Here is a 25,052-nt window from a genome sequence, read left to right on the forward strand (position 1 = left end):
CTCTAGGACTCTGGGAGGAAGTTCATTCAGCCCTCCTGACTTTAATTAATTCAGTCCCAACAAAAGCTCTCCGACCATGTCTTTTTTTATCTCCTCCTTCAGCTTCCCCTCTTCCTTATCCAGATAATCCTCATTAGGTGTCTGGCTTCAGTTTAATTTTTTTTTGTGAAGACTGAGGCAAAGCAGCTGTTGAGTAGCTCCAACTTTTTTGCATGTTTGGTTAGGAGTCTCCCCTGGTTTGTCAACAGAGGACCCGCAGTTTCCTTGGTCCTTCTTTTCTGGCCAACAGACTTACAGAACCCTTTCTTACTGTCCTTATTGCAGCTTGTTCTTTATCTTTCCCTTCCTGACCTTGTCCCTGCAGGTTCTTGCTAGTTCCTGGTGCATGTCCTTGGTGACCTGCCCATGCTACCACTCCCTGCATGCTTTCCTTTTGCATTTGAAGCATTTTAGAAGCTCCTTGTGCAGCCACACTGGTCTTTTGCCATTCTTCTTGTGCTTCCATCATGTCAGGACAGTTTCTTGTTGGGCTTCCTATCTTGTGCCCTTTAGAAGCTCCCAGTCCCTTTGGGTGCCTCTATCCTTTAGGCTATCCTCTCATGGCACCATGCCTATTAATTCCTTGACTTGAATGAAATCTGCCTTTTTAAAATCTAACCTCCTAATTTCCCTCTCTCGGGATCTGGAATTCTATTGTATTGTGTTTGCATCCTCCCAAGTTACCCATCATCTTCACATCCTCTGCCAGTTCTTTCCTGTGTGTCAGGACAAAATCAAAGATAGGTGATCCTCTAGTTGTATCCTCCATGGTCTGGAACAGATACTTGTCCTCTGCACAACTTAGGAACCAACTTGACATTTTATGTTTGGTTGCACCGATCTTCCAAAAGATGTCTGGAAAATTGAAATCTCTCATTAGTACCATCCCATAACTTTTGGATAGATTTATTACTTGCTTGAATAGTGCCTCATCCACCTCCTCTTCCTGATTTGGTGGCCTATAATAAACCCCTATGATATTAGTGCTGCATCTTTCACCTTACATCTTCCCTGAAATGCATTCTGATTTGCTGTTTTCTTCCTCCTGAACCAGGGAACCAGTGTATGTATTTTTGATGTACAAGGCAACATCACCACCTTTTCTCCCAACCCTGTCCTTCCAAAACAGAGTGTAACTCTCAATGTTGACATCCCAGTCATAAGAGCTATCAGATCATAAGAGCTATCAGATCTTTTCACAGGCTGCAGCTTCCAGCTCATCTTGTTTAATCCCTATACTTCTCACATGTGTATATATACATGGGATGTATTTATCATTTTAACCTACTCATAGTTGCTTCTTTGAGTCCTTTCTCCTCTAGACTGTGAGCTCTATTTCCAGAGGATTTTGATTACCATCCCCTGTGGAACCTAGTTTAAAAACCGTCATACAAGGTTAGCCAGGCAGTGCCCAAAGTAGTGGTCACAAAGTAGTGCTGACAAGGATGATTGTACATGGGAAAGACACTTCAATAAGTGGTGTATGTGATGGTTCCTCAGCTTGCTCTTTTTCTCACAAACTGACTCAATGAGAAGATGGACAGAAGCACTGGAAGTATATGAAAGAAGCAACATTGATGAGGAAGTTGTTAACTCAATGAGCTGAATTGAAATGTGAAGATCTTTTGAAATCCAATGCCCTAGGCCCCAACTATTTGGGAAACAGTTTAATGTCAGTCAGTGGCCCATTCAAGCTGAAGAGCCTTCACTCCACGTGGAAGCAGACTTGAGAACTCAACTCTCTGAGCATTTTTATTTTCTTGGACAAGGTCATTCAGACACAGATGTAGTTTCCAGGGTCTCTGGATTCAGAGCTCTCTCTGGAGGAGGCAAATGCAGGCTCTTCACCAATTGTGTTTTAGGCAATACAGTTCTTCAGGTACCCGTGAGACCCAGGTCACTATTTCAGTAAAACCTTGCAGAGGCTGTGGATCCATTCATAGAAGGGACTGATAATATTTCCTGTGATAGGGCCCAGCCTCCCAGGGCTGGCTATGATACCCGCTGATCATCACACGGCCCTGACCCCATCCTGGCTCCTTGGGGTACCCTCCCCTTTCAACCTCACCTGCCTTGATGTTTCTTATGGAGTACAGGGAGGCTACCCTTGGGTCCCAAAGTAAGCCCCAAATCCTCAACCAGCCAGTCTCAGTCTTACCCCTTAGGGCACTAAACTGTGGCCCTCTTGGCCCTGTCAGTGCATTAGGGCACCAGGAGCCTTAAGGGCTGTATTCATGGCCATGAATACCTCATGCCTCCCAAGACTGGAGGGGCATGGCGATCACCCACAGGTGATGGCAGCAGGGGTGTGGTGGCAGCAAGTGGGAACCACTTGTATGTGGCCACGGTGATATCGGCAGTGGGGTGGGCTGAGTGAGGACTGCCCGCAGGAGGCTGCAGCAGTGTTGCTGGTGGTGGGGGTGGGGACAAGTGCCAAGTGGCAATCGGCGACCGCACTCAGACACCACCGGCAGTGTTGGCAGTGGGGGGAAGAAGGGGTGGCAAGCAGCTACCACCTGCAGATGCCACCAGCAGTGGCGACCAGTCTCAGGGGGTGAACGTGCACCCACGTGCACCCCATACGTGTCGCCAATGTTGATGGCCTCCATCCTTCCCTGTAGCCATGCCTATGCCTCACAGATGCTGTTCTGACAAGGCTCTGGACCTTCCTGTAGGGGCCTCTGCCTTCTTGGCTTTAGCCAACTATTATTCTGGTTGCAGGCCTCCAGCCATGGCACACTAGTTCTGGCCCAGGTTTCTCAGCCTCAGCCCTCTCTGTATCTCAGTCTCTGGGCCCCTAGCCCCTGTCTTGGTCTCAGTCTCAGTCACTGTGTCTCTAGCCCCGACCTTCAGTTTCATCCCAGCCTTTTGATGTGCCTGACCCAAGCTAGGCTGCTCGACATCTGACTCAGCCACCCCTACCTCAGGCAAGGCTGTTCCCAGGTCAGCTCTGCTCAGCACCTCCCCCCTGCATCCCTGGCCTGGGGCAGGACTGCACATAGCCTAACCCAGCCCCCAGATGCCCCTGGCCCAGGAAAGACTGCTCATGTTTTGCCAGCCCCAGGTCCATTTAACTTGGCTCAGCCCCCTGCAGTTATAGCCTCATGTAGCCTACTAGGTCCTAGACCCTGGAAGGGCTCTGTGCTGGGTGCCCCTGAGGCTTTTCTGCAGTCTCCTATCTGCCTCTGTTAGCCATTTCCAGTCCTCTGGTCTTAAACTGAACTGCAACACAAACACAAGCACCCACTTCCAAGCTAAAAGTCTCCCTCACTCTGGGTTAATGTCCTCCTGCATCTGTACTGCCATGTGAGTTCTCACCTCCCACCTGTCCTAGGTGGTTTGGGTGCTTGCTTGGTTATCTTTTAGCCCTTCTCTTCCCAGAACTCACTCCCTGCTTTGCAGGGCCAGACTGCTTACCTTCCCCCCCCCCTCCCCCCCCCCCGTGCTGAGCTTATATACCTTGGCAGACTGCTCTTTCCAGTTAGATGACTCCTAGTCAAGCAGAGTGGTTTCCCCTTGTGCCTACTGGTCAGCATACCTCTCTTTGCTGCAGCTTAATCCAGCTGCTTGTAGCCTTTACTCTCAGACTTCCTGGGAATCTACTTCACATAGTAAGCTTGATGCAGTGCAACTGGCTTTTGCTCAGCCTCCTGCCTACACAGCAAGGCTAGCCTGCTGCACCTTCCCCTTAAAGTTTAACAGGAGCCACTGGTTCCCTGTTACACTTCCTTTCAGGAAGGCCCTGAAAAAGCTGAATGAAGAATGCCTTGCACTTGAAAGCTTGTCTAATGCTATCACAGCTACATATTTGGTCCAATAAAAGATATCAGCCTAAGAAATCCTTGCCTCTCACATTGCTTACCAAAGCATTTCCTTCACATATGAGCCACCTAACTGGTTCAGAGCATCTTAAAGACCTGTCTGTCAGGAAAGACAGTTACCCTTCACCACTGTCATTCTCTTCTGCAAAAAAGGACCCACTGGGTCTTGTTAAGCAATTGCTCATGTCATGGGCTATCTTGATGTTACGCTAACAAATTCTGGTGTCCCTTTCTGTCCAGTGTGGATAGAAAGCTGACTGGTACAGACGACTGTGCAGCTCTTTCCAACTGTGGGTCTCTAATAAAAATGAAACAACATATAAATGGTACTCAGCTCATTGGACCTGCTGTGTGCAGTTAAGAACCTGACTTCTTGTATTACTGGAGCTTAGGAGAAGACAAGTGCTCTCCAGAAATAATGCCATGATAGCCCATTATTATGATAATGGATGAGTCTGGATGTAGACATGATATATCTGGAGAGTGGGATTCAAAGGGCTTTAAACTGTTTTGAAAATAAGCCACAAGAATCTTTCACTTTCTTCGTAACTACATGGCAACATTGCTTGCTTGTTTTAAGTTTTCTCTGCTGGATTTTGTATTAACAGAATCCATTTAAATGGTTCCCAAATATTATGGGGCTTACACATTCATATCTCAACAACAGTGCTACTAATTTTTGCTAGGATTTCATATCTGAACCACATTTTCTCATTTTGATATTGAACAAGATAAGGCTTCAAAAGAAACTCCAGATATGAGCACATGGGAAGCGTTAGCAAAGGTCAAACCTTAAGTGACAATGAATCTTTATAGTTAATGAAAGAGAATCCTAGGAAAGTCCATGCAATTAAGAATGATTGCATGTAGGGCAGGGGTCATTTATACAATTTCCCCAAAATTATATGAGTTTAAAACAGAAAGAGGACTTCAGTCAGGCAAGACTGCAAACATCTCTAACATATAATGAAGATTAATCTACTTGACGAATGACCAGCTTGGGGCACTGAGGAATTAACCTGATATTTCTCCTACAACTCAAACTAAGGATTTACCTGTGGTAATAGAAGCATAGATAGATGTGATGCAAGTGGCTGAGAGTACAAAGAGTCTGGCTGTCCCTGATAAAGGTCCAGTGGACTCTGTTGGTGATGACCTGATGAACACACCAGTAAGAGCATATATTGGCATCTAAATCTATTTGCAGATCGCATTGTCCCAATTACTATAAAAAATTACTCAAATCAAAGCATTGAAAATGACTCCAAAGACTCCTGAGAAGCTGTGGACTGAAGATGGAACTATACAGATTGCTCTGTCCTTAAATATAAGGCCTCTATAGGTTGTATAAAGAGGGAGGGAAGTGTTGAAATATTTACATGCCTGTTTGTGCTCAGAAGCTGGTAGAGCCATCTTGGCATAGAGGGTAGAGAGCTGGGCCCTTGGAGATACAAGTTCTATTTCCTCATCTGCCACTGGATTCCCCTGCTGAGTGACCTTAGGCAAGTTCACTCCAAATCTTATCCATTGATGTCAGCAATCTCCAGATTATGCTCTAGCCCTTCTGAATGAGTCAACAACCTACATCTGAGTCAATAAATTACATTTGACTGTGAGAGTATGAAATAAGTGGCATTTTTTTCAAGTTTGAAAGTTTGCACAGTATTTTTTGGACTTGTAAATATAGTCAATGTTAGTTTGAGACTAGATGTATGAAAATATTATCAAATGGACCAGCTTCTTTAAGAAGTAAGTAAAGGCATGACAAATCAGATCATAGGAAAGTAGGACTGGAAGGGACTTCACAAGGTCATCTAGTTCAGCCCCTGCTCAAGGCATAATCATCCCTGACTAACCCCCTGCCCCCCAGCGAAGTGTCTGTCTAACCTGACCTTGCAAATTGACAGGGATAGAAATCCCACAGCTTCTGTAGGTAGCCTTTTCCAGTACTTGACCATCCTCGTGGAAGGTTCTCTGACCTAAATTTCCACTGCTACAGCTTGAGTCCATTGTTTCTTGTCCTGGTTTAGCTAAGTGCAGATGGTAGCCGTTCTAAGAAATTGCATTATAGAGCTATCTTGGTACCTCTCCCTACGTTGCTGAAAAGGTTTTCACATCTGGACCCTTATAGTAAGCTGTTCTTCCATGTCCAAACATTGTGCTCATAACTGACTGGAGATGCATCCTCTGGAGAAGTAGATCTGATGCTCTATTCTCTGTTCCCAGAGAACAGCTCAGATGAGCAATCTCAAACTCCCTTGAGAAGTAGGTAGTAACTGGAATCTGCAATCAAATCAATATCCTTTTATCTTTTACAGAAATCTCACTTTACCAGGTAACGTCCTGAACATCAATCCTAAGAGCCTGCTGTTTGAAATAGCCAATGCTGAAATGGTAAGCACTTATGTCTTACTGTATACAGTAAAGCAAGGGTTTTTTGGTGCTATTTTTTATTGGATCAACTGTAGAGTGATAGGTGCATGATTGCACTCTTAATATGTTTTACATATGTATGTGGAAACATTTCATGAAAAACTTGCTAAACTATATGTTATTTCTATTGCAACCTTGAGGACACACCATAGAAGTGACAGGACTCATTTTTGTAGGGCCCTATGCTAAGCATACCACCAGGGTGTTCACTTTGGCTCAAATCCTGTTTCACCCTCAGATGAACAAGTGATACTGAGTCATCTAAGGCAGACACAGAAATGGTATATACTGCTCCTTGAGCTGATTTTAGATCTTATCTCCATCTGTGTGACTAGAATGGTTCTTCTGAGCATGCTCAGAAGGCATTCTCTACAGCCACCTGAGACTGTTGCAATCCCCAAGGTCAGACTCTGTGTGTAAATCCAAGAAGACTTAGTTGGAGGATACTACTGGATGGAGGAGGGCCCATTTATTTTTTGTCCAGAGATCTACTGGTAATAACACTGTGCAGGAAGTATGAGAGACAGGTTCTAGGCCTACCTCAGCCAAAGGGGGCTTGAATCCACATCACCCACTTTCCAGCATCATGCCAGGACCAAGCAAGACCTCTACCCTGCTCTTGTACTTGAGACACTGGGCAGACAAGAAAGAAAAAAAAAGGAGTCAGAAGAAAAGCAAACCAGAAATAGCCTTTCTCTGGTTAAGTAAGTGGGGCACTGCCCTAGAAAGAATAGTGTCCTGGTATCTGACTCCCCGTACTGCCCTCAGTGTTGTTTTAATATTAAAATTAAATAGTCAATGAGAATTTTTTAAATTTTGAAAAATCCTCTTTATCCACAGGAAGCTAAAATAAGAGAAAAAGCAAAGAACCAGAAGAAGCAAATTTTTGGTGGTAGGTTAGTGAAGACCTTGCTTACAATTTTGAAGTACCTATATATTCATTGTCAGCATACATGGATAGGCAAGCTTATGGAAAGAGAAAAGTGGCTAGCCCTCTGGAGAGACATCTTTGTTGCCCTTCTATGATCTTTTATAGTAGAAGTGGAGGGAGGCCTCCCTACAAAGAGAGAGTGTATCAGCTAGGACTTTTCAGCTTAGAAAAATATGACTGGGGTTCAATATGATAGGTGTCTATAAAATAATGAATGGTGTGGAGAAAGGAAATAGTAATTTACTGTTTACTACCTTTCACAAAACTTGAACTATGGGACATAAAAGAAAAATATTAGCAAGCAACGTTAAAACTAATAAAAGGAAGTTCTTTTTTCATACATTATAGTATTAACTTGTGGAATTCATTTCCACAAGATATTTTAACCAGGCTCAAAAGAAGATTGGAAAATGTATGGAGGATAGGTCCATAAGTGGGTATTAAACGTGACAGAAGGGTTGCAACCTCTAAATTAGGACTTCCTTGGTCTCTAAATACTGGAAAATATAAGGGAAGAAGGGCAGAGGCCAGTTTAGTCTATACAGGCCCTGCATAAATATCTTTCCTTTTGGCATCTGCTCTGTGCCACCGTGAGGAAGGACAAACTGGTCTCGATGGACCTGTGACATGAACTAGTATGGCATTTCTTATGTTCTTGGGAGCTTGAGTCTGCAGTCCAGTGAGGCAGACACCCCTGGGCTTATTTCTGTTTAATCAAAAGATTGATTAATAAAGAAATCATGAGCAGTCCTCTCCCATTCCCTGCCATCAGGTGCCTAACCCTATTTCTTTGACTCATTCTTCCGGTGCCAGGCTGTACAGGTAAAATGTTACTTATTATGAGCCACAGTGCTTGCCAAAAGACTTCAAAGGAGAACATTTGAGACTGAGAGTTTGAAAACTCTCTACAAGCTTTAGGTGTCTAATTTCTACTTAAGTTAAATTTATGCATCCAGATTTCTTACACAGCTTCAAATATCCAAGCCTTAACATTTTAATTAAATCCAAAAAAGAAGGCATTTGATCATAAGGTCTTTAGCAGGGATTTTCCTTTCATTCTATGTTAGCACAATGCAGTACCAGTTCATGACTGGAACTGATAGGTGGAACCACACCAATAATAATAATAATAAAAACAGGAAGTAATTTATTTTAAGAAGTAATTCACTGTTATAATGAAAAAAAAACAACATTATAAGTATCAAATAAACAGTAAAAAGGAGGATGAAAGAGAAAGAAGTGAAAGAAGGAAGTGAGACACTGACAGGGAAGGCACTGAGAGAGTGGAAAGATTAGTGAGACAGGGAACAGGTTGCCAAGGGCTGGCCAACAAGCAGGTAAAGTGTGGCCAGACAAAAATATGTGGGTGCTAGGGAAAGCCTTTCCTAGCTTCAGAGACCATGTCTGGGTTTCATCTTTTAAGGACTTGTTCCTCCATACAGTGGGGTCAATAGGAGAATGCAGCTTCCCATGGGGTTGATAGATGTTATCTGAATTTGACTCCAAGACTGGACCTCAAAAAGCCATGGAGAGAATTTTGTCAGCATCAATAAGCCTGCCGGAGACATGAGCTTTCAGTGGGAATGGGACCAAACCCTTAAGGCAAATAACCTTCATTTGCCTTGCACTGTTTTTGGGAAAGTTCCTGCCAATGAGTGGGTTTGTGCATAGATGTGCCATGCAGGGAGCTGGTAGAACATCCATTGCATTTCTCTCTCGTTATCCTACAGGATGAATCTCAAGTGGATTTTAGTTCTTTTGTGGTGGCTAGCTGGCATACTCCTGGCCACTACATTAGTCACCTTCCTTGTCATCTGCACCTGCCTCTCAAGTCAGACAGTGACAGAGGCCTACCAGCGAACATCACGGCACTTTTGGACCTATTACTTCTGGTCTTACATGAAGCTGCACAACCCTGGCTTGTTGCCTCTGTGATCCCTGTTTGCAGAAACTGTCCAACCAATTCAAGCATGCCCACAGAAAAGCCTTGTCAGTCTACAACATTGTGGAGCTTGAAATGATGGTTTCCCTCCTAAGGTTTGTGATTTGTGATGCCCTGGGCTATAATTTTACACTATCCCTTCTGCATTAGTGACTTGCATAAGAAATTCAAACTTCAAACTCCTGGGGCCAGGGGGTCAGCTGCACATCCAGATAATTAGCAAATCAGCATGGTAGGAATGTGCTTTCATGTTAGGGCAACACTGTGCTAGATAACAGCTAGAACGGAACTGTTAATAACAGATAACATCTGTTTCTATACATGTCCGCATGTTAATATACAAATGTATTCTGTAGGCTTGGCAGGCACTATAGATGTTCACTGAGAAAGGACAGACTGGTATTCTCTATTGGCTCTAAGGGATGAATTCAGATTATTTTATTTCATTGCAGAATGAACTGAAAACTATCGATCCACTCTTCAGCTCTGGACAAGCCTTGGTTCGGGCAGAAACGCCCATGTTGCCACTTCTACTGCACATTGTGGTAGGCCAAGGTGTTTCTGGGTGCTTAGATAATTATCTGTAATCGCAGCAGTACATTTTTGTAAATTAAATACCCTTTGCCTTGCTTCCATGCCATTATCTCACAGCAAAGAATGAAATATCTAGATAGCATATCATGGTGAGTATTTGCTCAGCTCTGTTGAGGTAGCATTGACCTAACTTGCATCTTTCATCAGACCACAGAAACAGGAACCACATATTTCAGAAAGTAAATACAACAGGAGTTTGGCCCTATCGTCATGTTTCTGAAGGACCATGCAACTTAGGATCCAATAGAGCTGCAGAGAACTGGAACAAAGAGGGTAACTCCAGAGGTTTGGGGTTTTTTTATGATCACTAAGGATAATATGATTATATAGCCTCAGTGTGCTGTGTGACATTTTCCATTGGGCCCTGCCAGAGATCAGGGGAGGGAGGAAGAAAGGGGAAGAGTGGCTCTTAGGTGGCAGTATGCAGCTTCAAATTTCACATGGTAAGACTGGTGTGTGGGGCTCAAATATTTGCCCTTGCAATCACTTGTGTAACTGTGTTAAAGCAGCCAGTGCTAGCTAGTCTGTAGTGAACACACTGGTTAGCTGAGATTCAGCAGCTGGAGACAAACCAGCAGTCACTCAGCCCAGACACAACAGCGTGCTCCCAGGCCCCACACTGAGGCCTAGAGAGGAAGGGAAAAGGGAGTAAAGAAACCATAGCCACCATGGATAATACAAGAGATGATCAGCTTCCCAGTGCATGATGGACATACTGTGACTTAGCATTCTCAGCAGGACAAAGGGCCAATTCTTGCCAATACCAAACTCCTAGAATGAATTATAATACGACTTCTGTGTACAAGACCCAGGCTAGATCTGCAGGGATTACAGGTCACCAGCTACTGCTTGCAAACTACCACCTTCCTCTAAAAAACCTACAAGAGTGAACAGGAAAATCATTGGAGTTTGATATCCCGCTGTCAGCTGCTCAGGGCATTTTCTCATTGCCACTGTCTGCACAGGCACACTCAAGGCATCTCTACTTGGCCATGGGCATATGGGTGGGAGCACTGCCAGGAAGCATGGCAAACCCACTCTGCATATGCTGCACCATGAAATGATTTCATGCACTTACCCTCAGTGCTGCCTTGGACAGATGCCAATGCAGCTGCCTAAAACAGACATCTATTGGCATGTTTCAGGCGCTGCTGTAAGCCTGGCAGCTTCACATCCCTGTAGGTATGCAGCCCACACAGCATGGACTTTACTGTGGCATTATGCAGCAAGGTACAATAATGGTGTAGAATGAATCCAACTTGAGTAAAGGTATGAATTTGAAGTGGCTTCGTCAAACCAGATTATTTTGGGTTCCATGTATCCATGCCAGGGTATAAATTGATCTTCATTCTCTTTAATTTAATTCACTTTCATAATGAAGTAAGGTGAATTTAATTCAGAATACGAGTGTCCAGTCAAGGGTGTAATGATGTTTAACTAATCCAGTATAGAAGTTAATTTGAAATAACTTGCCCTTATGTACACAGGCCTTCAGTTTTTATAATACTACAGGAAAGGCAAGGTATAAGACCCCATCAAGGTTTACGGCAGTTCTCCCACTCTGAAGTCCTATATTTCTCTTCCTGTGAGAGCAGGAAGGAGCTCCATACTATCAGCATGAGACTTGTTATCATAGTTGAAGAGGTCCTCAACCACCCAAGATCTTAGTATCTACCATATCTGGCTTGGTAAAGAGAGTTATGGACCAGGAATTTGTTCTGTAGCTTGATACAAGGTTGGACAGAATCACTGCAAGGAAAAACTAGGGGAATATTTGCATTGCAGGAAACTCCTCAAAGCAGACTTTCCTTAGAAGTTTTGCATAGCGATGCATGCCATGCTACTGTAGGCATACCTCTCCCCTGCACAGGAAGGGACTGTTGTCCTTCCAGGATGCCAGCAGGACATGCCAAGCCATCTCTGAGCACAATTTCAGGCACAAGGAGGGAGACTTAAAACTTCTGTAAAAATATTACTTCTGCATGTATCTTCCAAGCATCTACAACTCAAATAGCACTGTGACAACTTTAGCATGAGCTACATTTTAGTTCCCACTTGAATAAACAGCACAAGCATCTCTCCAAAGCCCATGTGCCAGTTTATACTGTTCTGGGCCTATTTTCTCCATTTTGCTAGCCAGGAAATGTACACCAATTGGAAAGTCTTCATAAGAGCACTACAAAGGCATGTACTTGTGTTGCATCTCTACTTGTAGTATCCTAGTTGGTAGGGTCGGAAGGGACCTGAGCAGACTATCAAGTCCGACCCCCTGTCATGGGCAGGAATGAATACTGGGATCAAATGACCCTGGCAAGGTGATTATCTAGCCTCCTTTTGAAGACCCCCAGGGTAGAAGTGAGTACCACTTCCCTTGGAAGTTGGTTCCAGCTCCTAGCCGCCCTAACTGTGAAGTAGTGCCTCCTGATGTCTAGCCTGAACCTACTCTCAGTCAACTTATGGCCATTATTCCTTGTTACTCCTGGCAGTGCTCAGGGGAACAGGGTCCTCCGGATTCCCGCTGGTCCCCCTTGGTAAGTATATAGATGGTCACCAGATTCCCTCTCAGCCTTCTCTTGTGGAGGCTGAACAGGTTCAGGTCCCGTAGCCTCTCCTCATAGGGCCTGCCCTGCTGCCTCTGATCATGTGGGTGGCCCTCCTCTGGACCCTCTCCATGTTGTCCACATCCCTCCTGAAGTGTGGCGCCGAGAACTGGATGCAGTACTCCAACTGCGGCCTGACCAGTGTCTCATAGAGGGGGAGGATCACCTCCTTGGACCTGCTCGTGATGCATGACAAGGTACGGTTTTCCTTCCTGACCACATCCCCACATTGGCAGCCCGTGTTCATCTTGAAATCAATAATGACATCAAGATCCTTTTCTGCCTCTCCACTGATGAGAAGGGAGTTCCCCAGCCTATAGGTATGCTGCTGGTTCTTTCTCCTTAGGTGCAGTACCTTGCACTTGTCAGTATTGAATCCCATCCTATTCTCATCCACCCACCCCTGTAACCTGTCTAGATCTAGTTGTAGCCTGTCCCTCCCTTCTAGCGTGCCCACTTCTCCCCACATCTTAGTGTCATCCGCAAACTTGAGCAAGGTGCTTTTCACCCCCTTGTCCAAGCTGCTGATGAAGATGTTGAACAGTGAGGGCCCGAGGACCAAGCCCTGGAGGACCCCACTGCCCACATCCCTCCAGGTCAGAAATGACCCGTTCACCACCATTCTCTGGGTGCGGCCCTCCAGTCAATTTGCGACCCATGTGACTGCGTAGGCATCGACACCACATCGATGTACTCACAGTCCAACACCTTTGAAAATTTAGCTTTTACGTTTTCCTTTCTTATCTCAGTGCAAACAGAGTGCAAAGCCAACACCTGTAGAAAGCAATCCAAGAGATACTGCTTTAAACGTTCTCCAGGTATGAAGGTATAGGATAGGCAGTATGTATTCATAGGCATGAGGTAAATGACTTCTCAAGATGTTCTTGCTACTGCTACCTTTCTGAAGAGGCTTAATTAAAACAACTCCCCCCAAAAAACTCAGCATTGGTTTCAAATAGGCTGCAGACGTTTCTGATTGAAGAAGGTAAGCTTTGATTTCTTTATGTCACATGTAAAATCAAAAACAAGAAGGAAAATGACATAATAAGTATTAGTATGGCTTGCAAGATTGGCTTCAGGTTAATAGTTAATGTTGATGATCCTGAATATTAAATACTATATATTTAGAGTTGTTCCACTAGCTAGGGGGTTTAACATGAGATGCAGCTGACTCTGAAGTACATGTGCATGCCCTCCAGCTTGATTGTACTTATAGTTTAGTTTTGGAAAAGATACAAAAATGGCTCAAGTGGTGCTATATGAACAATTAATAACAGCATCTTTGGGGAATTCACTGCTGGAAGAAATAAGGACAATTATTGCATTCGAAGCCTGCAGAACTAAACAGGCAACTTGAGTCTTTGTGCCGACTTTGCCACTAAAGGTTTTTCAGTATTGCAGATTTATTCCCTTAAAACCAAGCTGCCTTTCTTCTTGCTGGCAACTCAGCCTCCACAGCAGTGAGAGCCAGAGATATAGAGAGGTATCTCTTGTGATGAGATGCACAATAACGACAGATAGTTTTTCATGAATATTTTTCACCTTTGATTGTAGATCTTAGGGACTTACATCTGTGATGTGGGTAAATCAGTTCAGATAAAAGAGGAACTTACAGTCACAGAGCCTTATTCCAGAGCTGAAATTCAAGCTCAGCTAAAAGATTTTGGAGGTTAACATTTTCAGGTGACTTAAAATTTTGCAAGCAAACTTCAACGTGGTCAAATAAAGGGAGAAAAAACACATCCAGATGGTAGATATGACATCCAGGTGATTATGCAGTGACCTACTCCTTAAACTCCAGCCTTAAAACTAAGCCTTCCAGATATCTCAGAGGAATTCTGCAGCTTTATTCTAAATACATCTGTCTCCCTCTCCTCCCTCCTTTTCTATACCATGGATTATCTAAATTGTTTTTATAGCAAATCTGATTCAAGCATTTATGAATACAGGATTGTAATAGGGGAAGTTCACCCATAGGGAACTGTTTATACATGATTATCTTACAACCTATAGCAATCCCCCTTTGCCAGGAACCATGGGGAAGGGTGGTCCCCAGGGAAAAGCAGGGAGGAGACAGGGAGGAAGCAAGATAGATGGGCTGTGAGATGCAAGTGCCCCTGACTTGTGGCTTCTTTCATGTTTTGTAACAACTTTCATGTAGTTATGGACTGACTGGGACAGGTGAGGAAGTCTTTTAAAGCCAGAGGGAACTATAGTGGGTTCCCTTTTCACACTTGCTCTAGGGGGACTGGGCAGGTTGGGGGGACTGTTCCCAGCCCAGCAGGAGTGGCTTTGAAGTTTTCCCGCCCCCTGGGACAGCAGGGAGAGCAGGAGCAGCAGGCAGGGAGCAGGGGAAGGCATGGGGAGAGACCATGCCTTTGCCTGGAAAGAGGGAATTCTTACATGCTTTGGGGACTTAAATGAGTTGTAGGCAAATACACCTACCCAAAGGAAAAATCAGTAGTAGGAAATCTAATGGAGCTCTCTGGCCCCTCTAAAAAGAGATGGAAACTCAGAGCAGAGACTAGAGTTAACACCCCAGCAAAAGTAAATCCAGCCTCTTTCGCCTTTCCTCAGCCACTGTTTTCCAAGAGGAGGAGGTCTCAGGACAGTAGACAATCCTTCCACCTGTTCTGTCAGTCCTGAGTCAGTAGCTTTAAGCTTCAGCCTACAAGGTGCCTGGAAAAATTTCCAACCCCAGCATGCAGTGGACTGCATGCATGATTGGTTATGAGTCAGACAGTTGTGGGGAAAAAGAAGATGCTGGAAAAGCTAAGTCCAGCATTGAAAAGGGCATAGAATTTGCTGAAAAAAGTAGAAAACAGAAGTGGAAAACATAGGGGAGGATGGAGTGGAGACAAGGTGGAGTAAGATTAAAAAGGGCAGAAGGCTGGATGGAGGGGGAAGGAAGAGAACTCAGACATTAAAAATAAAGCCGAAGAAAGGAAATGCCATGGTGACTCTTGAGGAGGTCATAGGTCCTAAAAATTCCTCAAAATATTTTGCTACCAGCATCACCTCTGTTTTACTGGAACAAATTTTGAGCCAGCTGTTAGCAAGCAGGTTCTTGTTTCTGCTCAAATGCTGGAGATTTGCCTGTACCTGATGAGACTGAGCTGAAAGCCATCATCTTCTTGATGAGAAGACTTCCCATAGCATCTCCTAATCTGACACTTCCAGGGCTCCTTAAGAATTCCACTAGTCATGTGTGTTTGCAAAGTAGCAAACATGGATTTACGTGATATGTAATTCACAGGCAAATCGAGTTGGCCAACCCCTTCAGCAATATGCCTATCCAAAGAGGTATCCTTAACTGGCATTCATCCTATGTCGCACTTCACCAAATGTCTGGCGGGACAGCAGGAAGGACTTATCACACAGTGTTGCATGCTGAAACAGGCTGTCTTTTTCCACAGGGTCCCATTTTCATATTGGATTTGAAATACTAAAATCATCAAGAAGGAAAAAAAATTTCACAAGGAGGGCCATCAAGTCAATATCTTGTCTGCTGTGTTGGGTGGGGGGTGGGGCGGGGGGGGAGGAGGGGAGCAAACCACTTGACAGGATAATCTATTCAATGGCTAGGATTTATTTTAACAGTCAGTTCTGCAGTCCTTTTAACTTGAGAAGAGAAGTGAACATTCTGATAACAGCTGCCTCCAGGTCAAATGTGATGAGAATTCATAAGTCACCGCCTAGCGGCTTTGGAAAACCAATGAAGCAAAACAATTTCCAAGAATAAGTCGATGAGGTTTCACATTTTTCTTCACAATGTCATACACGGTGCTGATATCTGTTGGAGTGGCTGCTTATTCTCTCTCCACAATTTGCAAATAAACTGCCTTCTAGACTATGTTGAATGTGAGCTGTTACTGTAACCACAGTTTTGCTGGGTTCCCATAAAGGATTGAGATGTCAGATCTTTAGGCCATCAAAGAAGAAATAGTAATCCAGCAATAGGAGTATTCCCATTTTTAATCAAAATAAAGTCTTGTTCCTTTGCTTCAAGCTACCATTACTGGGGAGTGGAGCCAAGACTAACGTTCCAGTAGATGTAGATATGGTGCCACAATATCACAAACACAATCCTGGTGCCAATAATGTGAATGGCAAAACTTTCATTGACTTCAGTAAGGCCAATTTCTTGCCCTATATTTTGAGATTTCACAAGCATGATGAAGGGTGGGTCTGAAAAAGAGCCAGACAGCTGTGAAATGTGAAGATCATTACACCTTTCCCTACTGATTGTTTCTTAAGTCCTTCCACTGGGTTGCACTATTGCTTGATAACATATTTATGTTGCAAGTAAAGGCTGCTTGAGCTTCCATGTGGCACTACACCTTAGGTTAGTAGGGCCTTCTCCCCTCCAGAACAGTGATTCACCCTCCCCATAGCTTATAGTCTTTCTCCTGGCTGCCCAGGGGGCCACCCAGGAGGAAGAGGCTAGGAAGTAATTTGGAGAACACTTAGCCAGGGGTAGAAGAGACCTAACGGGGTGTCTTGCTACTTGGGTAAGTGCCCTAACCAGCAGGCGATTGGCCTAAGGAGTGTTTTATACATGCCCCAGCCATTTTATTCTCCCTAGGTGCCTATTCAGCTGCAGTGCAGCCTTCTGAGCATACTCAGAAGGGAATTGCACAAAGGGCCTAGCTACCTGGGATCCAAACCCTGCTCAGGGTATGTGGTTATGCAAGTGTCACTTAGGTGCAGAAACAGGAAATAGAATTTAACTCGTTATGTTTTGGTTGGAAAACTAGGACCCCTTGCTCCAGAGCCAAAGATGGTCTTTGTAGGTAAAGCATTCTCTTTTACAATGAAGCTGGACAGAAAGACCCAGGTGGTGAATCACTTGCTAAGCAGGAAATGAAGATTTAGAAATGAAAATGGAAGAAACAGCAAAGGAAGAAACTTGGCACATGACCCTCATAGTCCACATAGACAAATGGATGCACATATATGTGGTGTCTGACCGGCTTGCCAGGCTTTGGCTGGGAGCCCGGAATGTCAGGTGGGTACTTCGACGGGTGGAGTGGAATTAGGCACAGACACGTATTGGTTGCAATTAAGTTGTTTACTTACGCTACTGATGTACACAGCGTAGGCAGAAAACTGGCTTAAGTTGCGGTTACAAACGTAACAAGGGCCCCTTGGAACGAGATGAGACATTTTATAGACGGCTTATCGAGCATGCAGGGGAGGGGGTACATCAGGAAGGTCAGTGACGGGGAGTCGTTGGTGGATGATCAGTCCGCCAAGTTTACTCCAGGATGTGTGCGGAGTTCTCCGACTTGGGCAGAAACTGCTTTTACTTTTATATGGATAGCAAGCCAATTGCTAGTTGCCAAGTGGGAATAATTTGTAACCGGCCAATGGGTGGCGCTCATTTGAACGATGCGGCCATTGGACTTGGCAGGCTTTTCTACTGTGGCGAAATTTTTACTGTGCCAATCACGAGGGCTCAGGGATTTTCCACTGTGCCATAGGCATTCAATTAATGGGTTCTGACAATATACATTACCATGCACACAAATGCCCATATGTAATGCATGAACACATATGCAGACATGTACACATACAAGCATATTTAACTCCTCCTTCCCTTTCTACCCTCACCTTTGAGCTGCTAACAACTCCTGCCTTTTCTTCCTCTACCACCTAAGAAGAAACATAGCCTCATGGTCATATTATCTTATTTGATATGAGTGCTACTGTGCAATCATTGCAAAACCCTCCAACTTCCCTCAGGTAATTTCTCCAATGCCATTACAAGAACTGATGGTATATTGAAAACTGAATAAGCAGTGACAATGATGACAAAGGAAACTTAACATCCAAATAAATAACACTGCGTGGAAGGCTGTACTGGTTGGAGATTTTTTTTATTTCATACAGTGAGATCCTTCATTTTTAAATGTATCAGACGCTGCCACCAAATTACCACCATAGGATCTGGGAACCTTGCTGCACAACTTTGATATAGCTTGCTGTGCTGCCCTGCAAGAGGGACCTAGTCTATATTCTGGTGTGGTTACATGGCAACTTGTATTAGTATCTAAGCGGGTAAGAAAGTATTTCTTTGCATTGCTACTCTAAAAACAAATTGCTCAGTTTATGCACAGACTACTGAATACTATAGATGGCCACTGAAGATTTTAAAAATGTCCACCATACCCTCTAAGATGGCCCAAACACCTAATTCTCAAACACATTGATAATGGTTGCCTAGGCACATATGGTAACACTTTTGGACCACCTGCCTTATTTAGGTATAAAACAAGGGATCCCATAGGAGCATAGGGCTGCACTTTAAAATTTGTCCTGTTTTGGGTTTTTTTGAGTCTGGCTAATAAGGATTGGAGCAACTTGCCATAATAAACATGCTCTGGTAACAGTCCTGTCTTGCACATCACAACAGTGTCAAGTGGAAGGACAAAATGCTTCTTTCCTGACCTTAGAAAATTAGAGCCTAGTGGTTAGGGTAGTTTCCTTGGAAATATGAGCTGGAATCCCCTCAGGCAGGAAAGGGAATTGTCCTTTCATTTACCCACAGCTCTGGATGAGCAATCTAGCTACAGAGATACTATAAAAAGGGATGGGTGCTTGATCCTTCTCTTGCACTAGCAAATAAAGCCGAAATCTCAGCTCTTTTTTTTTTTTTTTTTTTTTTTTTTTTAAGAAAGATGCCTACCTTTGGGGGAGGGTTCACAGCTACCAGTTTCAAAGGGAAGATGCCTCTTCCATTTAGCAATGAGCAAGTTGCCAAAGCCGCCAGTACTGGGCAGAGTTGAACCCTTGTCATCATCACTTCCTATTAGCTAGGTCAGATGGTTCTTTGCTAAGTGTGCTGGTCAGTTTGGGTACCATTTGGAGACACTTCACCCTTCCCATGCCCCATTCAGGGAGCCTAGGGGCCTAATTCAGTACTCTGGATTCTGCTGAGGGCTGAATGCCTAAAAATTAGACACTGTGGCACATGAGTCCCTTAGTGGACTTAGTTTTAAGTGACATGCTCAAGGTCACACAGGATATATGTGACAGAGAAAGAAATTGAATTTAGGTTTTCCCCCTAAAATATAAGAACGATGTCAGCATAGTTTAGCTCAGATGTTTCCTTGCCAGTGGCACACCACCCATTAGTGGGAACATGTGTTCCCCAGGGACAGATAGCAGTGGCCCATATTTGTGCTGCTGCTAGTTGCTCCCAGGGAACACCCCTGCATATGCACTTTGGCACCTGGGCTGGCCCTAGCAGCCTTACCTGGGATCCTGGTGGCCTCCCGGGGCTCCAGCGGTGACAATCTGGGCACATGGAGCCTGGCCAGCAGCTGGAGCGTGGCTCTGGCTAGCCAGGCTCTGGTATCAGGAGGTGTACACTGTCACCACATGCACGACCCCGCTTTTTTCTAGGGGGCACTTTTTGACACCAGGATCTCCAGGTATCAAAAAAGCTACCACACTGCAAATTAGCAGTGCGAGGAATGCCTGCATGCGTGGCACGTATAGTTTGCGGTGCCACTGATGGGTCTGCGGTGCTACAAACTGCATGTGCACGCTTTTCTGGATGTGCCCAAGGGCATTTTAAGGGAGTTTCTTCTTTTTGCTTCAACTTAGGGCCAGATCCATTGCCAAGTGAAGGCAGTAGACTTCTTTCCCTTTACTTATCCAGAGAACCCTTCTGGTTTGGGGATTGAAAACATCCTGGCTCTAACCCAGAGGCAGCTTACAAGGCTTCTGGTTAAAATGCCAGAAGCCACACCAGCTGACCCCACTGCAGGTTTAACATGGGGGTTCCTGGCTTCATAATAATACATCAGCCTCATAGGAAATGACCAAAGGAAGAGATGGAGCCTATCTTTTGGAAATCCTAACCTGGACCTTGTCTTTCCCAGAGATAAACAATGAACCACTAACACTGATCTTTCTTTCTCCCCCCCTTTAAGATTCATGGAAAAGCCAGAATGTTGAGGAAGATCCAAATTTTGCTTGGTGTCTTTTTTGTCTTTGCTTTTGGCATTTTGTATGAGTTCTCTCGACACCCAGGCTGCCTCTTCTCATGTATGCCCATTGCCAAGAAGCTCCCAACATTCAAAGGAGTTATCAGCCAGGGCAACAGCATCATTTTTCTGGAGACCACTGACCGGCTTGAACCTTCTCCATTGGTTTCTTGCTCTGTAGAATCTGCTGCCAGGATCTACCATGACAGACCTATTGTTTTCTTCATGAAAGGGCTGAAAAGCAACATAAGGTGGGATCCAAAGAACACCTCCACAGCCTTCTCGCTTTTATCTGCTCTCAAGAATGTCTTCATTGTCCCTCTCCAGATGGAGACTTTACTCCAGAAGACACCTCTACTTTCATGGTACCATAAGGTGAGTGGAAATATTAAGGGGGCTGAAGTGCTGAGTACATGGGGGCCTGAGGGCCCTGGCCCACCTCAGGAAGAACAGAATGAAAGAAATGTGAGATTCTGCATAACAGGAAGGGGTGACCAGGTTTGATGAACCTTCAGGCCACTGCACACTGCTTTAATCCCATGCCTAAATTTTTGTGATCCTCACTTTGCTGGCCTTTTTTCAAAACCTGATCTAAATCTTACTGAACTTAATTGGAGTCTTTCAATTGAATCCCGTGGACTATGACTTAGGGAAGGAGTATGTAAAAATATTTTTTTCCTTAGTTTTTATGTTATAGAAATAATGACTGAAGACCCTTTTTCACTATTTGAAAGAAACACATTTCTTAGAAAATCTAGTAATTTAGCCATTAATATTTAATGGATGCATCTACACATTCATTAATGCATTTTTGCTATTGAGCATTAAATTTAGTACCTCTAATGTGAGGTACTAAATAAATGCACATTAGGCTGCCCTAATGCGCACTAGTGAAAGCATATGCTTTTTAGCGACACTTAATGCATAGTCGTCTATTTTTACTGCATATGAGTGTATTAGCACAGTTTTTTTACATAACACTTTAATGAGCAGTAAAATAGGCTACTGTACATGAAAGAACATGTGTAGCAATGACCAAAGTGACTGAGTTGAGGGTATGTACTGTAAGGATTTTTTTTTTGCAAGGCAGCTAACTGGCTCAGCTGTTCAGACAGATGCATTTTGGACTGGAGGCAATTGCATCATTATGACCCCTTTCCACCCCTGCAGGTAAATGAAACTCAGGAGAAGAATTGGGTTCACGTCAGCTCTGATGCCAGCAGACTTGCAATTATCTGGAAATATGGTGGGCTCTACATGGATACCGATATCATCTCTATCAGGCCTATTCCAGTAAAAACATTCATAGCAGCCCAGGCTTCCCAGGTTGCCAGCAATGGGATTTTCAGCTTTCCTCGCCATCACTCGTTCATTTGGCATTGCATGAAGAATTTTGTAGAAAACTATAATGCGGACATTTGGGGACACCAAGGTCCCTATTTAATGACAAGGGTGCTTAAAACCTTATGCAATCTTAGTAATTTTAAGGCTGTGGAGGACCAATGCTGTCGGAAGATTTTCTTCTTAAATCCCCAGCGTTTCTATCCCATTCCCTATCCATTATGGGAAAAGTACTATGAGGTCTGGGACATACACCTCAACTTCAGTGACTCCTATTTCAGTGACTCCTATGCCTTGCACCTGTGGAACTATATGAATCAGCAACAGAAGGCAGTGGTTGCTGGAAGTAATACACTGGCAGAAAATCTGTACAAAACCTACTGCCCCATCACATACAAAAAACTTATTCTGGACAGACATTGGAGTGTTTGCAAGAGAGAATAAAAGACTGTTCAACTGGATACAGCAGAACAAGGGACCTTTCCCATTTGGGTATTCCTCTGACTAAGATACACTGTTCACAAACTTCTCCTCCTCTTCATCAGTGTGTGGCTCTACAGGTGCATTAATGCACTTTAATTCATGCACATTAAATCTAGTACTTCTGTTGTGAGATACTAGGAAAATATGTATTAGCTTGTTTTAATGCACATTAACTAAAAAGCATTGGGGTGTTTTTAGTGATGCTTTAAAGAGCATTAAAATAGGCTAATGCACATTAAAGCACACGTATAGTTGTGCCCAGTGATTCCCACCTTTGTTCTGTCTCCAGATCTCTCTGTAATGAACTGCCTCCTTTCCCAAATTCCCCAGGACTGAGTGAAATGTGTAGAAAGGCAGAGGGTGCAAATATCACTTGAGCATCAATGGTAAACATGTCATATTCTTTAGGGGAAATAACTTATGCCTAAGTCCTAAGTGATTTAGGAGTCTCAGTCTAATTTTTGAAAAGCTGAATTGATGTTTAGGAAGCAAAACTTCATTTTTCATCAAGTCTTATGCCCTAAGAACCTAGTTTTAGAGGTATTTATGTGCCTCAAAGCAGATAGACACTTAATGGGATTTTCCAAAAAATTAGGTGTCTATCTATCTGCGCTGCTAAGCCCTTACTGCCATTACAAATATGACCATTTGTATGCTTTTAAAATGCTATCTGTGTACAGTGAATATTTGCAGGCAAGAGCTCTACAACCTGACTAGGTATGAAAGAAGACTAAAGGATCTAGGATATGTTTCTGGAGGGCATAGGACAATAGAAAAGGGAGTTCTGGCTCTCCAGTTAGGATGTGTAATATCTGGAAATGTGTCCCTCATGTGCAGCATAGAGCGGAGGATGTCTGGTTATCCCATCCTTCTGGACTTTTGCTGGCCATCACATGGAGCCAGGAAGGATTTCTTTCCCTTCCTAATTGCTATTGCTGTCTGGGGTTTTTTCTGACTTCCTCAGAAGCATTGGGTGCTGGCCACACCCAAAGCTGCAGACTTTCACTAGGTGCGCTGATACTCTTACTGGGCCTTAGAAAACCTGGAGGTTCCTGGCTAGGGGGTCTTGCTTCTCTGCTGAGGGTCAAACTGATCTCTGTATTTGGGGTCAGGAAAGAAATTTACTCCATAGTCAGACTGGAATGAACTGTGGGGTTTTTGCCTTCATCTGCAGTGGGAGCATGGTCCTCTATCTTGGGTCTCTTGATCATATGTTAACAACTACTTCCTATCCTTGCAGGGGCAGGATATTGACAGTGCCCTTGTCCCCCTGCTTTACCTGTGGTAAGTTAAACAGAGTGTGATTTTGGTGTCCTGAACATCATGTTTGGTAGTTGTGTGTGAGGGTTTAGTCCCAAAGATTTTAAGAACAGGCTAGACAAACACTTGTCTAGGATGGTCTAGACAGGGATGACGCCTGCCTTGAGCAGGAGGTTGGACTACGTGACGTCCTGAGGTCCCTTCCAGCCCTACTTTTCTATGAGTCTACGATTCCATAACAACAACAAGAAAAATAATAGCCCAAACTATTCCAAATTTTTCATTCACAGAGTTTATTTCCCTCTTATATACTGAAGCTTTGTCCTCAATGTTCCTAACTGTGATGTTTTAAACAAAAGTAGAAATAAAATGTTTAACCAAGTTCAATGGCTCCAAGCTTCTTTTCTCTCCTGAATCTCCTTTCATTCCATAGACTCCTTCCCCTCTCCTGTTTTTTATTTTCTTATTCTATTTCTTCATTTTTTTCTTCATTGCTTCTTAGTAAGACAGCTTCCTTGTGGTTTCTAAGTATGTATGGGGTTTCATCAGTCATAAGTATGTATATGGCCTAATCAGAATTGTTTCTGTGAATTCATCCATGCCACACTCCCGTGACATAAGGCAATGCTATTATAACCCTGCCTATCCACTTGCCATTCCTCCCTCCCCTCCCCATTTTCTTCCTTTGTGCCCAGGATTTGGCCGACAGGAGGACTAAGAAGATCTGGCTTCACCTTTTCCTGTCCTCCCTTCCTTTTAACAACACCTGGTCCTCCTTGCCTTACAATCTGTCTGTTCCACCAACCCCTACCCTCTGGTGTGATTTGCAAGCCAAAACAGTGAAACCGTTTTCCTGGCATTTGATCTTTGTATCTTTTGCCTTTACTTAGAAAACAGAGCTCCTGGGCTCTTTTCAGGTGCTAATTCATACCCTTTCAAACCCAGAGATCTAAAGAATTTAAATACTGCAAATCCCTTTGGTCTGAAAGGCTGTTAACAAATGCAGTTCCTGATGGATGGCAAGTTAGTAACCCATTACCCACTGTTTGCCATGTGCACAACGATAGCTTTTGTAAATACTAACAAGCTGGCAGCAATCTGCACTGTTTTTGCAGCTGCAAGTTACAGTAGAATTAAGTAGGAAAAGAACCCCCCCCCCCCCCACACACACACACTTTTGCTTAAATGAACCCTTTAACCTTCTTCCTTAGGGCCTGATTCTTCACTTAAAACACAGTTAGTCGGAAGTAACTACACAGATCCATGGAGTTACACAGTGTAACACCAATATAAGGGAGAGGAGAGTCGAGCCAAGCCTTTCCAGTTACCCGAGCAACAGCTTGGCTTTGGGGAATATTTCCCCATTCCTTTTCCAACGGAGCAGCTCTCTAGGCTCAGCACGGTGGGTCTGCTGTCATCACAGAGGTGCAAATCACATAGGTATAAACTGAGCTTTCTTTTTCTCTTTGCTTTCTGATGAGGGAACCTGCATTTTGGCTTGAAATCACCTGGGAGCTGCCTTTTTCCTGGGTGGCTTTGGATTTCCCGGTGGGGTAAGCGGGGAGGGTGTAGAGTTACAGCACAGCAAAGTCCTCCCAGTATTCCACGCAGCTT

The 25,052-nt window shown here is 44.0% G+C and overlaps 2 protein-coding genes across 2 annotated transcripts in view; both read left to right on the top strand.

The window, feature by feature from the left end:
- LOC132243208 (uncharacterized) overlaps positions 1–9,801 on the top strand; it is a 33,592-nt gene extending 23,791 nt beyond the window's left edge. Inside the window, exons 9-11 of the mRNA XM_019489797.2 lie at positions 6,179–6,254; positions 8,955–9,261; positions 9,619–9,801. Of these exons, the coding sequence (XP_019345342.2) occupies positions 6,179–6,254; positions 8,955–9,245 (367 nt within the window). The 3' untranslated portion in view covers positions 9,246–9,261; positions 9,619–9,801. The remainder of the gene's footprint in view (positions 1–6,178; positions 6,255–8,954; positions 9,262–9,618) is intronic.
- A 6,128-nt stretch (positions 9,802–15,929) lies between these two features.
- A4GNT (alpha-1,4-N-acetylglucosaminyltransferase) lies at positions 15,930–23,820 on the top strand. Its single transcript, XM_059730789.1, has 2 exons — positions 15,930–20,729; positions 21,525–23,820. The coding sequence occupies exons 1-2, from the start codon at positions 20,319–20,321 to the stop codon at positions 22,137–22,139; spliced, it is 1,026 nt and encodes a 341-aa protein (XP_059586772.1). The 5' UTR covers positions 15,930–20,318; the 3' UTR covers positions 22,140–23,820.
- Positions 23,821–25,052: the final 1,232 nt, after the last annotated feature.

The sequence above is a fragment of the Alligator mississippiensis genome, chromosome 7, assembly GCF_030867095.1.
Source record: "Alligator mississippiensis isolate rAllMis1 chromosome 7, rAllMis1, whole genome shotgun sequence".
NCBI lineage: Eukaryota > Metazoa > Chordata > Crocodylia > Alligatoridae > Alligator > Alligator mississippiensis.

Coding starts and splice junctions, on each gene's coding strand:
- A4GNT (XM_059730789.1), top strand. CDS start 20,319: ATGTTGAGGAAGATCCAAATTTTGCTTGGTGTCTTTTTTGTCTTTGCT. Junction 20,730..21,524: donor TACTTTCATGGTACCATAAG/GTGAGTGGAAAT, acceptor CCACCCCTGCAG/GTAAATGAAACTCAGGAGAA.